The sequence below is a fragment of the Canis lupus genome, chromosome 19 (assembly GCF_048164855.1).
Source record: "Canis lupus baileyi chromosome 19, mCanLup2.hap1, whole genome shotgun sequence".
Lineage (NCBI taxonomy): Eukaryota > Metazoa > Chordata > Mammalia > Carnivora > Canidae > Canis > Canis lupus.
This window is the reverse complement of record NC_132856.1, coordinates 1583279-1601893: the sequence shown is the minus strand read 5'-3', so window position 1 is coordinate 1601893 and position 18615 is coordinate 1583279. Positions and strand designations below refer to the sequence as shown.

At 37.5% G+C, this 18615-nt stretch overlaps 1 protein-coding gene across 10 annotated transcripts in view; it reads left to right on the top strand.

Annotated features, from left to right (window-relative positions):
• Window positions 1-18402, top strand: part of ZNF197 (zinc finger protein 197) — a 49655-nt gene extending 31253 nt beyond the window's left edge. For 7 of the 10 annotated variants that reach the window (XM_072784806.1, XM_072784809.1, XM_072784810.1 and 4 more), the window contains 3 exons: window positions 286-395; window positions 670-796; window positions 12518-18402. In XM_072784806.1, the coding sequence (XP_072640907.1) occupies window positions 286-395; window positions 670-796; window positions 12518-14850 (2570 nt within the window). In that variant the 3' untranslated portion in view covers window positions 14851-18402. The remainder of the gene's footprint in view (window positions 1-285; window positions 396-669; window positions 797-12517) is intronic. The other 3 variants (XM_072784812.1, XM_072784814.1, XM_072784813.1) reach the window with 1 other exon arrangement.
• Window positions 18403-18615: the final 213 nt, after the last annotated feature.

Below are 18615 nucleotides of genomic sequence, written 5' to 3'. Positions count from 1 at the left end.
CTTCCTCTCTTCCTGTCTTGTATATGAAACCCTTATGGTACCAAATTCTTTCTGTTGTTCCCCTGTCTGTCCTTTCCTGGATTCCTGTGACCTTTTATCCATTCTTACTGCTAATCTTCTATTATTCCAGTACTGTACCTGGGGGTCACTCAGAAAAAGGTTTGTAAGTCATTTTATGGCCACCATTGTCTAGTTCTGGAAGTTCTGGGTCTTTCTGAATTCCCTGTTTGTAGAAGAAACAATACTTGGAGTAGTGGTCAGGAACAGCAGTAATTTCACATGCAGCTTTTTCTCCTTCCTCAGATTCTCCTGCCCCTGAAGCTTCTGCCCTTTCCCAGGAAGAGAACCCAAGAAATCAGTTAATGGCCCTCATGCTCCTAACAGCCCAGCCCCAGGTAAGATTTGCATTCTCTTTCATTCCTAAGGCCCTCCCTGTACTACCAGACTGTGGCTTAGGTATCCTCTGTCATCCTAGTGTTTGGGGCCCAGTTAGTTCCTGTCTCTATCACAGTCCATGCAATTGGAAGGTAGACTTTATGTGGGGTCTCCTTGATAGCCCTTGCTCACTTCATGGCCTCATAATGTGTCCTTTTGCCAGGAATGTGAAAGGAACTTTTTGCTAGGGGAGCTCCTGGACATAGATAATCTCACACATACCTATTATTTCAGGAGTTGGTGATGTTTGAGGAGGTGTCTGTATGCTTCACTTCAGAGGAATGGGAGTGTCTGGGCCCGATTCAGAGGGCCTTGTACTGGGATGTGATGTTGGAGAATTATGGAAATGTGACCTCCCTAGGTAAGGACTCTTTCTTCCCATCAATTCTTACCTTTAATTCATCAGCCTTTGTTTTCTGACTATGAAATTAGTATATACTTGTTTTGGAAAACATAGAATATTAGAAGAAAATATAACTTAAACCCACACAAGTTTTTCCTGTATGAGTTTCTTTTTGTTGGCTACATAATTGTGCCGTAATTCAGCCATTTCCTTATTCTGGATAATTTCTGTAATAATCATCTTTCTCTATACCTAAAAGTCTTTATTTCTCATTATTTTTATTAGAAGCAGAGTTACTAGGCCTAAGTGTTTGAATTGTTTTAAGAAGGTTCTTCTGTCATACTGCCAAATTGCTTTCCTTGGTGATCTCTGTCCTCATGGAGAGGTACATAAGAACACTCCTTTTCTTCTGTCTTTATTGGTACTGTGTAGTCCCATTGTTTTAAATTGCTGCTGATATGATTTTTTTAAGTTGTAATATCTTTATTTTCTGGTAGATTTTTATGACTAGTAATAAAGTCAGAACACTTAAAAATATTTAGTAGCCATTTGTGCTTGCAACAAACATGAAAACATCTCTCATGTGGTGACAGCTGTGGAAATTATGTGAGTCTGCCCCTAAGTAGCTTATCATGGTTTGGTTGATGAGTATAGAAAGAATAAATAAGGCAGAGTAACATAATTAGTATAAGAATGTGATAAACCTTTTGAGATGGAAATGAAGAGGACAAAGCAACCAGTAGCATTCCTGACGTTAGGAAAGGCCATAAAGGAGGTATCTTTGTGTTATTAGACTTTGAAGAAAAAGGTAAGATTTTGTTTGGACAAATATACATTAAAAATTAAGGAATCAACTAATGCACTGATCTGATTTGGACTGAAATACAGATTCATAGCATCAGTTTATGTAGCTATATAGTATTCCATTGTCTATCATGCTTTACGTTGACAGCTTTATGATACTGAATTTCTTTTTGTGTGTGTGTGTGTGTGTGTGTGTTTTAATCTGATACTGAATTTCTATTCAAAAACATTACATGCCTTTCCATTTGTTCTGCGCTATTTTCATATTTCAGGCCTATTTTTAAATTGTCTTCATCTGGATTTTGCATATTTCAGGTTATGTTGAATCTTTGGAATTGGAATATTTTCTTTCTTTTTTTTTTAAAGATTTTATTTATTCACGAGAGACACAGGGTAGGGGGTGGGCAGAGATATGGGCAGAGGGAGAAGCAGGCTTCCTGCAGGGAGCCCGATGTGGGACTCAATCCCCAGAACTCCAGGATCATGCTCTGAGCCGAAGGCAGATGTTTAACTGCTGAGCCACCCAAGTGTCCCATGAATTGGAGTATTTTCTGAAGTTTTCTAATTGACTAGGGTGCACATATATGAAAATATTATTTTTTTGGTATGTTGCAACCTTATTATTTTATCACCTACAGTAATTTATATTGTATATTTTTATACTTAATGAGAAAATATCTCTTACTATCTCAGATGTGCTGATAATGGGCCAAACATTCTGCAGATTTTATATTTTAACACGTTACCAAACTGCTTTCTCCCAGTGATGTACCAACTAACTTACTTTCCCATAAACAGAGCAAAAGGAAGCCCATTTCCCTTATATATGCTTATGATTTGGTTAGTGTTTTAAATCTCTGCTAGGTAGGTGGCAAATACTATTATTTGTTTTTCATTTCATTGATTATTAGTGTGGTCAGAATCTTTTCACGTTTATTGGTCATTTCACTCTTACTCATATCCTTTCTGCATATTAATTTTATTTATGAGAGCTGCCAAGCCTTTGTCAAGTATTGCATATGTTTTTCCCATTTGTTTGCATTTCAATGTTATTTATGAATTGTTATTTTTAAGCCTTAGGAAATTTTTTATGTAGTATTAAACTTAGCAGTATTTTACTTTATGGTCTTTTGTGGTCTTCTTTTCAGTAAAATTATTTTTAATTATTCATTTATTGTTAAGATTTTATTTAGCAGGAAAGTGTCCAAGCGGCAGGGGGAGGGGCAGAGAGAGAGAATCTCTTTTTATTTTTTATTGTTTTTAAAGATTTTGTTTATTTATTCATGAGAGAGACAGCGAGAGAGGCAGAGACACAGGCAGAGGGAGAAGCAGGCTCCATGCAGGGAGCCTGATGCGAGACTCGATCCCAGGACCCCAGGATCACGCTCTGCGCCGAAGGCAGGTGCTTGACCACTGAGTCACCCAGGCGTCCCAAGAGAGAGGATCTCAAGCAGACTCCACAGTGAGCACAGAGCCTGGTACAGGGCTTGATCCCATGACCCTGAGATCATTACCAAGCCAAAATCTAGAGTCAGATGCTTAACCGACTGAGCCACTGAGGCACCCTAGTAAAATAATAATTATTATTATTTTAAAGATTTTATTTATTTACTCATGAGAGACAGAGAGAGAGAGAGAGAGAAAAGCAGAGACATAGGCAGAAGGAGAAGCAGGCTCCATGCAGGGAGCCTGACGTGGGACTTGATCCCAGGTCTCCAGGATCATGCCCTGGGCTGAAGGCAACACTAAACCGCTGAGCCACCCAGGCTGCCCAAGATTATTATTTTTTTTAATCACTTGTATTTTTTTCAGATATTTTCATTGTTTCAATTTTACATTGAAGCTTTAGTCCATCTAAAATTTATTTTCGGGGATCCCTGGGTGGCGCAGCGGTTTGGCGCCCGCCTTTGGCCCAGGGCGCGATCCTGGAGACCTGGGATCGAGTCCCACGTCGGGCTCCCGGTGCATGGAGCCTGCTTCTCCCTCTGCCTGTGTCTCTGCCTCTCTCTCTCTCTGTGTGACTATAATAAATAAATAAATAAATAAATAAATTTAAAAAAAATTTTAAAATAAAATAAAATTTATTTTCATATATAGAATGACATGCAAATCCAGTTTGTTTATTTTTTAACCCAAGTGGCTTTTAGTAGTTGTAATGCTATTTACTTAGTAATCCATCTTTTCTAAGAATTTAGAAGTAGGTTTGATGAATAAATTAGTGAATTTTATGATAAACCCTCATCATGTATCCATATAACTCATGCTGTAAACCAGAATAAAGTCTAGATGGGTCTAAGAGTTGAACCAAAAAAAAAAAAGGAAAAGAAGAAAATGGAATTGCTTATATAGTCTAGCTGTTTAAGGAAAGACAAGTTTGAATCAACTTTAATAAATAAGATATGCTTCAACTGCAGTGTTGTTGGGACTTTAGTAAGTTGGTACCTAGGTGCTTATGCCCTTTGACCTAGTGGTTTTCATTTGAGGAGGACACCTTAAGTAAATGTTTCAGAAAGAGGGAAGTAAATAATATGCCTAGGGATAGTACCAGAAAAACATTTATAACGGTTAAAAGTTGGGGCCGACCAAATTCCCCAAGATAAAGTACTAAGCAATCTATGGTGTTTGACCTGGAGTATACTGTCATATACTATGACACTATCAAATATGACAATTCTCTATTCTCAATTTCCATGCATTGATAAACTATTTGGAGAAAAGCAGAATTCTCAGCTGGCTTGCACACAGTGTTTCAGTGTGTAAAAGATTTATATATGTTTATTTAAGAGATTGGAATAGAATTTGAAGGAAATTCGAGAAATATTGAGTACTTCCCATAAGTTAATCTTAGTTCCTGCCTTCAAACATTCAAGTTGGAGTGGTAGACATTTATACTAATCGTTACAATACAGTGTGACAAATGATATATATAATACATGGTACACAACTGTGGGAACCCATAGGAGCTTGGGATGGTAGAAGGATTGGGAGATTGGGAGATTCGGGGCAGTGGTGGGTGACTAAGGGAAAGATTTACAGAGGGCTGACTTTCTATTTTAATAACAGTTTTATTGAGATTTAATTCATGTACTTTATAAATCACCCATTTAAAGGTTACAGTGTAGTGGTTTGTTAGTGTATACACAGAGCTCTGTGACTATCACCATGATTAATTTTAGAATAGTTCATTTCCCCCAAAAAGAAGCCTTGTACTGTATAGCAATCACATTCATTTCACCCAGCTACACCTCCAACCCAGCCCTAGGCAACCACTAATCTGCTATCTCTCTAGATCTGTATATTCTCTAGACATTTTACATAAATGAAATCATACAGTATGTGGTCTTTTGTGACTGCTTTTACTTAGCACAATGTTGTCAAGGTTCATCCATGTTGTAGCATGTATTAATACTTTATTCCTTTTAATGCTGAATACTTTCTTGTGTGTATATATCACATTTTATTGATTCATCAATTGATGGACATTTAAAAATGTTTCCACCTTTGAGCTATAGAAATAACGCTGCTGTGAATAATTGTACAGAAGTTTTTGTGTGGTTTTATGGTTTCATTTCTCTTGGATATATACCAAGGAGTGGAGTAGCTGGGTCTTCTGTGAAAAGATTCACGACAGTTATGTTTTGGTTTCTAAAAGGAAATAAAACTTTATTATTATTATTATTATTATTATTGAAACAGAAAAGGAAAGGAGAGCAATAATAAGCAGTAAATGAAAACAAGACAGAATTACATCCCATTGGGTACTTAAAACATACAACCTCATTAGCTTGGGAAGCCCCATGGAGACAGCTTGGCTTCCATATTGAGAGGCTTGGGCAGAGCATCCTCCCTTCAGGTCAAACTTCCAACTGACCATCCCCATAAGGGCCATGGTTAAAGGGCAAATGATGGGATTTGATGTTATTATTTTTTTAAATGATTTTATTTATTTATTCATGAGAGACCCACATTGAGAGAGAGAGGCAGAAACACAAGCAGAGGGAGAAGCAGGCTCCTCGCAGGGAGTCCGATGTAGGACTTCATCCCGGACTCCAGGATCACACTCTGAGCCGAAGACAGGTGCTCAACTGCTGAATCACCCAGGCATCCCATGGAGTTTTATGTTAAACATTTTTTTGCTTATGTGCAGTTTGGAGTAAGCTGCATTTCTATGTTACCATCTTTTTATATTTTCAAGGAGCCTGGGCTGTGTGTCTGTCCCCTCCCAGGTTACATTCCTGGGGGCCAGCCTCCCTAGAGCAGGAGGGAATATGAAATAAGATTTATAACTTTTGGAATCCAGAAGGGCCAGTTCTGACCTAGACGCCAGATAATATATATTAAGTAACAAGGCTCCCAAGGTTATTCACACAGCACGAATCTCACAACACTCATTAGCCTGCCTGCCTATACGCAGGTCTAGATGACTGGTTATGTTGGACAAATAACAGGAACATCCATCCGTATAAAACACTGGGTAACTCTTTGTTTAATCATATAAGGAATTGGCAGACTGTTCCAAAGTTGCTGCATTATTTTGCACTCTCACCAGTAGTGTATGTATAAGGGTTCCAATTTCTCCAGCTCTTTCTTTTTTAAATATTTATTTGAGAGAGAGAGAGCACAAGAAAGAAAGAGGAGGATCAGAGGGAGAAGCAGACTTCCCATTCAGCCAGATGTGGTGCTTGAACCTGGGACTCCAGGATCATGACCTGATCCAAAAGCAGATGCTTAACGGACTGAGGCACCCAAGTACTGTCCAGTTTCTCTAGGTCTTTCCCAGCATTTATTAATACTCTTTATAGCCATCCTAGTGGGTCTAAGAAGGTATCATTGTGGTTTTCTTTTTTTTTTTATTTTTTTTTTATTTTTTTTTTAATTTTTATTTATTTATGGTAGTCACAGATAGAGAGAGAGAGAGAGGCAGAGACACAGGCAGAGGGAGAAGCAGGCTCCATGCACTGGGAGCCCGACGTGGGATTCGATCCCGGGTCTCCAGGATCGCGCCCTGGGCCAAAGGCAGGCGCTAAACCACTGCGCCACCCAGAGATCCCTCATTGTGGTTTTCATTTGCATTTCCCTGATGGCTGAAGATGTTATGCAACTTTTCATGTGCTTATTGACTGTATATCTTTGAAGAAATGTTTTTCCAGATTCTTTGCCTATATTTTAATTGGGTTGTCTTTTTATTGTTGAGTAGTGGGAGTTGATGTATTTTAGATACAAATATGAGACTTTCATGTATTTTCTCCCATTCTGCGTGTGTCTTTTCACTCTCACAGTGAAATGCTTTGAACCACAAAACTTAATAATTTTGATTAGCTGAGTGAAGTAAGTCAGTCGGAGAAGGACAAACATTATATGTTCTCATTCATTTGGGGAATATAAATAATAGTGAAAGGGAAAATAAGGGAAGGGAGAAGAAATGTGTGGGAAATATCAGAAAGGGAGACAGAACGTAAAGACTGCTAACTCTGGGAAACGAACTAGGGGTGGTAGAAGGGGAGGAGGGCGGGGGGTGGGAGTGAATGGATGACGGGCACTGGGTGTTATTCTGTATGTTAGTAAATTGAACACCATTAAAAAAAAAATAAAAAAAATAAAAACTATAACCTTTAAAAAAAAAAAAAAAAACAAAGTAAAAAAAAAAAAATAATAATTTTGATTAATTTCTTTTTTATAGAAAAGTAAGATTTATTTACAAGCTTCTTTTTTAGTTATTAATTACACAATTAACACATGATTACATTCTCTGTAAAATATAAAATATTATTGGAAGATATGTCTCATTTCACTTTCCCTTGACATTTTTAGGCCTTTAAAAATTCATTTTTTGTGTGTGGATGTACATATAATTATGTATATTTTTTACATATATGATGTTATATATATTTTTGTAACTCATTTTAAGAAGAGAAAGTCACTAATATATATCATTTTTTGCCTTATGTATTTTTTGAATTTCAATTCAATCTGTTTCAAAAGTATTAATAATTTATCAGTTGTGTATAATACCTACTGCTCATCACCCAGTAACCCCAGCCCCCGCCTACCTCCCCTTCAGTAATCCTCAGTTTGTTTCCCAAAGTTAAGGGTGTCTCATGATTTCTCTCTCTGATTTCTTCCCATTTAGTTTTCTTTCCCTTCCCTTATGATCCTTTGCACTGTTTTTTATATTCTGCATATGAGTGAAATACTATATAATTGTTTTTCTCTGATTGACTTATTTTAAAAAACTATTGCCTAATTCAAGGTCATGGAGGTTTATGTCTGTTTTCTTCTAAGAGTTTTATAGTTTCAGTTCTCAGGTTAAGTATTTTGATCCATCTTGATTCATTTTTGTATGTGGTGTAAGTAAAGATTCACCTTCATTCTTTCTGTGTCTCAGCACCATTCCACTATCTCAACACAATTTTCCCTCCATTGAATTGTTTTGGTGCCCTTTTGAAAATTAATTAACCATAAAGGTGAAGGCTTATTTCTGGACTCTCAATTCTGTTCCTTTGATTATATGTCTATCCTTAATGTCAGTGGCACCCTGTCATTTTTTTTTCACCCTGTGTTATTACTGTTGCTTTGAAGTACATTTTAAAATCAGGAAGGGTTAGGCCTGGGTGGCTCAGCAGTTGAGTGTCTGCTTTTGGCTCGAGGCGTGATCCAGGGATCCGGGATCGAGTCCCACATCGGGCTCCCTGCATGGAGCCTGCTTCTCCATCTGCCTGTGTCTCTGCCTCTCCCTTTCCGTGTCTTCATGAATAAATAAATTAAAATCTTTTTAAAAAATGAAATAAAATAAAATCAGGAAAGGTGAGCCCTTCAATTGTGTTCTTCTTTTTCAGTATGTTTTAACTATTCTAGCCTTGTTAAGTTTCCATCTCAATTTTAGGATTAGTTTGTCAATTTCTGTGAAGAAGCCAGTGAACTTATGATAGGGATTGCACTGAATTTGTAGATTAGTGTGGGGATCGTTGCCATATTAACAATTTTTAAATCTTCCAGTCCATGAACCTGGGATACATTTTCTTGTATTTAGTCTTTAACTTCATTCAAAATGTTTCATCGTTTTCAGAGTATAAGTTTTGTACTTCTTTTTAACATTTATTCCCAAGTCTTTTACTCTTTTTTTATGCTGTTATTTCTTAATTTCCTTTTAGGATTGTTTAGTGCTATTGTGTAGAAATGCCACTATTTTTTGTTCATTGATCTTGTGTCCTGCATCCTTGCTCTACTTACTTAATTCTAGCAGTTTTTTTTTAAATAATAAATTTATTTTTTATTGGTGTTCAATTTACCAACATACAGAATAACACCCAGTGCTCATCCCATCAAGTGCCCCCTCAGTGCCCGTCACCCATTCGCCCCCACCCCCCGCCCTCCTCCCCTCCACCACCCCTAGTTCGTTTCCCAGAGTTAGGAGTCTTTATGTTCTGTCTCCCTTTCTGATATTTCCCACACATTTCTTCTCCCTTCCCTTATATTCCCTTTCACTATTATTTATATTCCCCCAAATGAATGAGAACATACACTGTTTGTCCTTCTCTGATTGACTTACTTAACTCAGCATAATACCCTCCAGTTCCATCCACATGGAAGCAAATGGTGGGTATTTGTCGTTTCTAATGGCTGAGTAATATTCCATTGTATACATAAACCACATCTTCTTTATCCATTCATCTTTCAGTGGACACCGAGGCTCCTTCCACAGTTTGGCTATTGTGGACATTGCTGCTAGAAACATCGGGGTGCAGGTATCCCGGCGTTTCATTGCATCTGAATCTTTGGGGTAAATCCCCAACAGTGCAATTGCTGGGTCGTAGGGCAGGTCTATTTTTAACTCTTTGAGGAACCTCCACACAGTTTTCCAGAGTGGCTGCACCATTTCACATTCCCACCAACAGTGTAAGAGGGTTCCCTTTTCTCCACATCCTCTCCAGCATTTGTGGTTTCCTGCCTTGTTAATTTTCCCCATTCTCACTGGTGTGAGGTGGTATCTCATTGTGGTTTTGACTTGTATTTCCCTGATGGCAAGTGATCCGGAGCATTTTCTCATGTGCATGTTGGCCATGTCTATGTCTTCCTCTGTGAGATTTCTGTTCATGTCTTTTGCCCATTTCATGATTGGATTGTTTGTTGCTTTGGTTTCTTTTGCCTTCGTGGATGTATCTTGCAAGGGGTTACTGTGGCCAAGTTCAAAAAGGGTGTTGCCTGTGTTCTCCTCTAGGATTTTGATGGAAAAGACCCCCTAATAGCCAGGGGAATTTTAAAAAAGAAAACCATAGCTGGGGGCATCACAATGCCAGATTTCAGATTGTACTACAAAGCTGTGGTCATCAAGACAGTTTGGTACTGGCACAAAAACAGACACACAGAACAATGGAACAGAATAGAGAATCCAGAAATGGACCCTGAACTTTATGGTCAACTAATATTCGATAAAGGAGGAAAGACTATCCACTGGAAGAAAGACAGTCTCTTCAATAGATGGTGCTGGGAAAATTGGACATCCACATTCAGAAGAATGAAACTAGACCACTCTCTTTCACCATACACAAAGATAAACTCAAAATGGATGAAAGATCTAAATGTGAGACAAGATTCCATCAAAATCCTAGAGGACAACACAGGCAACACCCTTTTTGAACTTGGCCACAGTAACCCCTTGCAAGATACATCCACGAAGGCAAAAGAAACAAAAGCAAAAATGAACTATTGGGGCTTCATTAAGATAAAAACCCTTTGCACAGCAAAGGATACAGTCAACAAAACTCAAAGACAACCTACAGAATGGGAGAGGATATTTGCAAATGACATATCAGATAAAGGGCTAGTTTCCAAGATCTATAAAGAACTTGTTAAACTCAACAGCAAAGAAAGAAACAATCCAATCATGAAATGGGCAAAAGACATGAACAGAAATCTCACAGAGGAAGACATAGACATGGCCAACACGCACATGAGAAAATGCTCCGGATCACTTGCCATCAGGGAAATACAAATCAAAACCACAATGAGATACCACCTCACACCAGTGAGAATGGGGAAAATTAACAAGGCAGGAAACCACAAATGTTGGAGAGGATGCGGAGAAAAGGGAACCCTCTTACACTGTTGGTGGGAATGTGAAATGGTGCAGCCACTCTGGAAAACTGTGTGGAGGTTCCTCAAAGAGTTAAAAATAGACCTGCCCTACGACCCAGCAATTGCACTGTTGGGGATTTACCCCAAGGATTCAGATGCAATGAAACACCAGGACACCTGCACCCCGATGTTTCTAGCAGCAATGTCCACAATAGCCAAACTGTGGAAGGAGCCTCGGTGTCCATCGAAAGATGAATGGATAAAGAAGAGGTGGTTTATGTATACAATGGAATATTACTCAGCCATTAGAAACGACAAATACCAACCATTTGCTTCAACGTGGATGGAACTGGAGGTTATGCTGAGTGAAGTAAGTCAATCAGAGAAGGACAAACGTTATATGATCTCATTCATTTGGGGAATATAAATAATAGTGAAAGGGAATATAAGGGAAGGGAGAAGAAATGTGTGGGAAATATCAGAAAGGGAGACAGAACATAAAGACTCCTAACTCTGGGAAATGAACTAGGGGTGGTGGAAGGGGAGGAGGGTGGGGAGTGGGGGTGAATGGGTGACGGGCACTGAGGGGGACACTTGACGGGATGAGCACTGGGTGTTATTCTGTATGTTGGTGAATTGAACACCAATAAAAAATAAATAAAAATAAATAAAAATAAAAAAATACTTTAAAAATAGTAATTTCACATTTTACAATATTTGAGAATGTTGGAGTAGAAAGGGACTAGCAATTTACTAGTGCAGCCACATCATTTTATAGATATGTTCATGTTTTTAAGATATCTGAGTTTTTCATTCTGTATTTCTTCTTATATATATTTTTTAAATTTTATTTATTTATTTTAGAGAGAGAGTAAACAGAGGGAGGGAGAGAGACAAGCAGACTCCATGCGAAGTGCAGAGCCCAACATGGGGCTCAGTCTCACAACCCTGAGATCGTGACCTGGGCTGAAATCAAGAATCCAAAAAAAAAGAATCCGATACTTGGGACACCTGGGTAGCTCAGCGCTTGAGCATCTACCTTTGGCTCAGGGCGTGATCCCGGGGTCCTGGGATCGAGTCCCACATCGCGCTCCCTGCAGGGAGCCTGCTTCTCCCTCTGCCTGTGTCTCTGACTCTCTCTCTGTGTCTCTCATGAATAAATAAATGAAATTTTAAGAAAAGAAAAAAGAATGAGATACGTAAACAACTGAGCCACCTAGGCATCCCTCTTCATTTTTATATTTAACTGAATCTAAGTCAGTCTTGATGTTTTCCATTTCTCAACTTTAAAAGGAATAGTCGTAGTTACCGATGAATTCTAAACGTTAAGTTGCTTTTTAATAGATTTTTTCCCCTATAGGTTACTTGCTTTCAAGTAATTAAATGTTTATGCCCTTGACTTTCAAAAATAAAAGATTATTTTAGGGTTCTTAGGTATATTTTCTCTCCATTAGAGTTCCCATCTTCCTAGCATGAAGAAGATAAAGAGTTCTTTATAAGCCCAGTGATTCTCTCTATTCTGTCCAACATCGTGAGCCTCATGTCTGAACCACCTACACATGATCACACGTTCTCTCTCTGGTTCTTCCTTGCATCTGTTTACTCAACATCATTTACCTTTTTACATCTTTCTATTTCTTGGAGACAAAGTGCTTAGAAGTGTCTAAGTGAGTTCTCTGTTAATATATTTACAACCTTGTCAGTGTAGTATTCTGCTTTGTACTTTGATTTAATGAAAAGTGTCTTCTTTTTGTATTCATATAAATGCAATTCATTTGAATATTTTAAAGTCATATGAAGATCTTATTCTCACTGACACAGTTACGTGGTAACATTTGCATTTTTAATTCCTTTTACCAGAATGGGAGGCCATGACTGAGAATGAGGAGGTGACACCAAAGCCAACCATTTCTCAAAGAGCTGATTCTCAGAAAGGAACATTCAAAAGACTTCAAGGAAGTGTCCCCCAGACCCTTGATTTTGAGGAAGCGTGTGAATGGCAAGTTTTGGCAAGTTATTGGGGAACTAAAACAGGGGAAAGAGATACTCTGAAGAATGTTCCTCTCTGTGAACGAGATAAGAAGAAAAGGACTCTACCAGAAAAACGAGGACAGAAGTGGAAGGAATTTGGAGAAAGCTTGACTTTAGGTTCAGCTCTTTCTGAAAGTTTAATAGCTACTGAAGGAAAGAAGTTTTATAAATGTGATATATGTTATAAACATTTCAATAAAATCTCCCATCTTATAAACCATCGGCGAATCCACACTGGTGAGAAACCTCATAAATGTAAGGAATGTGGAAAAGGCTTCATTCAGCGCTCAAGCCTTTTAATGCATTTACGAAACCATTCTGGGGAGAAACCTTATAAATGTAATGAATGTGGGAAAGCCTTCTCTCAAAGTGCTTACCTTCTGAACCATCAGAGAATTCACACTGGGGAGAAGCCTTATAAATGCAAGGAGTGTGGAAAGGGCTTCTATAGGCACTCGGGCCTTATTATACATCTAAGGCGCCATTCTGGGGAGAGACCTTATAAATGTAATGAGTGTGGGAAAGTTTTCTCTCAGAATGCTTACCTCATTGACCATCAGAGGCTCCACAAAGGGGAAGAACCTTATAAATGTAACAAGTGTCAGAAAGCTTTCATTCTGAAGAAGAGCCTCATTCTGCACCAGAGAATCCACTCTGGGGAAAAACCCTATAAATGTGATGAGTGTGGAAAAACCTTTGCTCAGACCACTTACCTTGTTGACCATCAGCGGCTCCACAGTGCAGAGAACCCATACAAATGTAAAGAATGTGGAAAAGTTTTCATTCGAAGCAAAAGCCTCCTCTTACACCAGAGAGTACACACAGAAAAGAAGACTTTTGGTTGTAAAAAATGTGGGAAGATTTTCAATTCAAAGTCAAATCTCATTGACCATAAGAGGATGCATAGCAGAGAGAAGCCGTATAAATGTACTGAATGTGGGAAAGCCTTCACTCAGAGTGCTTACCTTTTTGACCACCAGAGACTCCACAATGGAGAGAAACCTTACGAATGTAATGAATGTGGGAAAGTTTTCATTCTAAAAAAAAGCCTTATTTTACATCAGAGGTTCCATACTGGAGAGAATCTCTATGAATGTAAAGACTGTGGTAAGGTCTTTGGTTCTAACAGAAACCTCATTGACCACGAGAGACTACACAATGGGGAAAAGCCATATGAATGTCGAGAGTGTGGGAAAACTTTCATCATGAGCAAAAGTTTCATGGTTCATCAGAAACTACATACACAGGAGAAATCCTACAAATGTGAGGATTGTGGGAAGGCTTTTAGTTATAATTCAAGCCTGCTTGTACATCGGAGAATCCACACCGGAGAAAAGCCCTTTGAATGCAGTGAGTGTGGAAGAGCTTTCAGTTCTAACAGAAACCTCATTGAACATAAAAGAATCCACAGTGGTGAGAAACCCTATGAGTGTAATGAATGTGGTAAATGCTTCATTTTGAAGAAGAGCCTCATTGGACATCAGAGGATTCACACAAGGGAAAAATCTTATAAATGCAGTGACTGTGGGAAAGTCTTCAGTTACCGCTCAAACCTTATAGCCCATCAAAGAATCCACACTGGTGAAAAGCCCTATGCATGTAATGAGTGTGGGAAAGGCTTTACTTACAACAGAAACCTTATTGAACATCAAAGAATTCACAGTGGGGAAAAAACCTATGAATGTCATATATGTAGAAAAGTTCTTACCTCTAGTAGAAATCTTATGGTACATCAAAGAATCCACACTGGAGAAAAGCCTTATAAATGTAATGAGTGTGGTAAAGACTTCAGTCAGAATAAAAACCTGGTTGTGCATCAGAGAATGCACACTGGGGAAAAACCATATGAGTGTGAGAAGTGTAGAAAATCTTTTACTTCTAAGAGGAATTTAGTTGGCCACCAGAGGATCCATACAGGGGAAAAACCATATGGGTGTAATGATTGTAGTAAAGTTTTTAGGCAGAGAAAAAACCTTACTGTACATCAGAAAATTCATACAGATGGAAAACTCTGTGAATGTGAAGAGTCTCAAAAAGAATTCTCTCAGATTTCAAACCTTCATCTTCAACAGGAAGTCCGTAGTGTGGAGGAATTCTCTTGGCTCCAAAATGCCACGGAGTCCCAGACAGATTCAGAAAATCTAATGTCATTTGTAAAATGAGATAGAATCTCTGCCTATCTAAGTAACTGTTAGACAAACAGTGTATTTGGTCCTTGCAAGGAAAAAATTCATGATTCACCCTTTTGTAGACAAATGACTTGCATGTGAAAGTTAATCTAGACTTTCAAGACTACAAAAACATAAAGCAAATTCTAGGTAAATTATACTATATTCCAGACCATTTATTATGACTCTGGAAAGGGACCTTAGAGCAATTGAAGACTGAAGAAACTTATGAGATGTAATGATGTAGATGTAAATGATAGCAAAATATCTTTGTATTAAAAATGGACATTGTTTCTGAAAATGTGTATATTATACCTTTTAAAAATAGTGTCACTACTATAAAAAGTCTCTATTGACCATATGATTGAGATATGTCAGACAGGAGTTGAGGGGGCAAGAGTCTGCTGTTTGTGGACAACTTAAGACTACTAAATTGGAAGTTAGAAGACCTAGGTTTAGGGCCTAGCTCTTTCTCTTACTAGCCATGTGTTGTTAAGTCAGCTCAAGGCCTCCGTTTCTCTGTCAGTCAAATGTAGACATAATGCCTACCTCAAAGGGTTTGAGGATTAAGTGAAAGGACATTTGTGAACATATTTTGTGAAATAATTTAGTTGTCAATAAAGTTGAGTGAAAGATATGGTCAGAATCTAGAACATGATGTAATGTTTGTTCAGTATGTCAATATTAGGGTTCTGGGAACCTCATAAATACTCCTTTTTATAGTAAGAGAAAGAATGGTGGATAGCTAACTTTGGATTTAATAGTCTAAGACTATTAAATATAGCTTTCAGAATTTTTATGGTATTAGTAGATAATAATATACATAGTTTGTTTTGATGGTAAAATACTGGCTTATTATGGAAAAACAATATTATGTCCAGCTGTTAACACTGATGCCAAAGAAAACTATTTTTCAACCTGAATATTTGAAACCTAGCAGATCTAGAATATCAAAATGGAAGGACAGTCCTATGTTGCTTTCCTTGTTCATAGGGAAAAAAAAATCCTTAATCCCATCCCGAGCTGTTGATCTCTGCTACTATTACTGAAAAGTTCTAATCGACATTTCACCATTACATACGAAAGCTTGGTACTCAAGAAATAACATTCTTCTCCAGTACTCAACTTACTACCTAAGTTTCACCCGGAACCAAGGTCTTAAAGCTCTGATTAAATCAATTCGGAATCCACCTCTGTGATCAGGCCCATTCCTCTGAACCAATCATTCATTCAGTCTGTGCTTTTTGTACATTTGATACTTCATTCATCCTATATTATTGAGTTGCTAATTTTATATTGTAATTCTCAAAACTCCCAATTCTGCAGCTGGATCATAAATGCCTTAGTATCAGGATTGTGTTTCTAATAGTAGTGGTGAACTGATGTGTAGATAAATGTTACTAATTCAACCCCAGAGTTCCTTGAGGGCTGGTTCCTCATTAGACTGAAAGGTACACAAGAGTGAAAATTGGAAGGGCCCAAGATTTAAAATCTTAAGACTTGAGTGTAAGTCAGCTTCTGCTACTTTGCTTGGACAGATGCCTTCATTTCTTGGAGCCTTGATTTTCTCATCTGTATAACAGGAGGGAGAATACCTTACAAAGTTGTTATGAGGTAATGAATATGGAGATGCTCTATATCTGTGCTATATAGGAGAATCACTACAGATTATGTAATTACAAAGGGAAAGACGTACTTTAACAGTGGAGAGGCTGGCATTCACCTCTTAACCAGTTAAAATATAACATCACTAAGACTGAGACAGCCTACGTTATGTGCCTCCTCATATGATGCAATAAGCCAAAAGTGTAACCTGAATTTTTTCAAGCTTTGTAGACCTAATTGCCAGTTTACAGGAGATACAGGAGGCAGAGGAACAAGATAAATTGACACCATGAGAAACAAGTTTAGAACATGGGATATTGTATAAGAAAACTGCACTAGATTCTTAAAAAATATGAAAAAAGGGAAGGGTGGTAATTGTTGATACTGGATGAATATTGGGAGTTCATTGTATTCATCTCTGCTTTTGTATATGTATTAAAATTTCCAGAATGAAAGGTATAAAAAGTGAATGAGGAAGGTTGTTCTTAAAAAATATTAAAGAGCCATAAGACACTAAGATCCAGAAATAGACTCACACAAGTGCTCAATTGGTTTATGGCAAAGATACAAGAGCAATTCAGTAAAAGAGGGATAGCCTTTTCAAAAAATGCTGCTGATGCAATTGGAATATCCATAGGCAAATATACATAAATATATACATGTATAGTCAAGAGCTAGGACTAAGCAAGAACTCTTAAACTTATATATCAAAAGCAGCCTCCATAAAAGGAAAGATGATAAATTGAACCTTATCACAATGAAAATAACTTGCTCTGCAAAAACAAAACAAAACCAAAAAAACCTTAAAAGTAATAAGACGTTACAGACTTGGGGAAAATACTTGTAAATCATATTCCAACAAGATTTGTATCTAGACTATATATCTCAAAACTCAACAATAATAGATTCAAGTAGAAAATGAGCAAAAGACATGTAAAGACTTTTCACTGAAATATAGATAGCAAATAAATGACAAGATGTTTACTGTCACTAACCACTAGGGTTTAAAATCACAGCACATCTATCAGAATAGCTTAAAATAAAAAAATATTAAATCTTGGCAAGGGTGCAGAGAAACTGGATCTTATATGTTGCTGGAGCTGTTAAATGGTACAGCCACTCTGGAGAAAAAGTTTGGCAGTTTCTTACAAAACCAAACACGCACCTATGTTATGACCCAGTATTTGTACTCCTGTATGTGACTGTTTATAGCACTTATAAGCGTCTGTAAGGAACCCAAATAGCCTCAACAAGTGGCCAAAATAGTTTTTTATCTATACCATGAATACTTATTACTGTGCAATAAAACGAATGACCCGTTGCTCCAATGAAAAGAAGAATTTCAAGAAAATTATGCTGATTAAAAATCCAACCTCAAAAGGTATTATGTATGATTCTATCTATATAATACTCTAAAATGACAAAACTATATAGAGATGAAAGGTTAGTGGTTGCCAGAGCTTGGGGGTGGTGGGTGGGGACAGGAGGGAGAGGGAGGGTAGCACTTATCAAGGTCTTTGTGATGTTGAACAGTTGTGTATCTTGATTGTGGTAGTGGTCACACAAATATGTGAGAAAGGTAGAAGTAGGTGTGAGTGGAAGTCTACACAAATATGCCAGTATCAATTTCCTGATTTTTATATTAAGCGATAATTATGTAGGTTGTACCCGTTGAGGGAAACTGGAGGCAGGATTATTACCTTTCCAACTTCCTGTGAATTGTTAAATTCGAAATAAAAGGTGACCCTAAAAAAGCCATAACCAAGTGCACTGTGTGAAACTGATTTGGAAGAACAAAATTATGAAATATGTTTTAGGACAGTTGGGGAGATTTGATATTGTCGGATATTAGATGATATTATGGAATTGTTCATTTTCTTACCGATATGTAATGGTGGTATAGCGTTTGGAGAATATTTATTAAAGGATGCATTTGAAGTATTTCGCATGGTGTTTTGATGTTTACAACTTTCAAAAATATTTTAGTATATATAGAAAGATATGGCAAATGTAGCCAAGTGTTGAGTCCAGGTGGAGGAAACCGGTATTAATGGTACCATTCTGTACCGTTTGTATTTTCTTTTCTTTCTTTTTCCTTTTTTTTTTTTTTTTTTTTTAATTTTCAAAATAAAACGTTTGGGGCAAAATGATCAG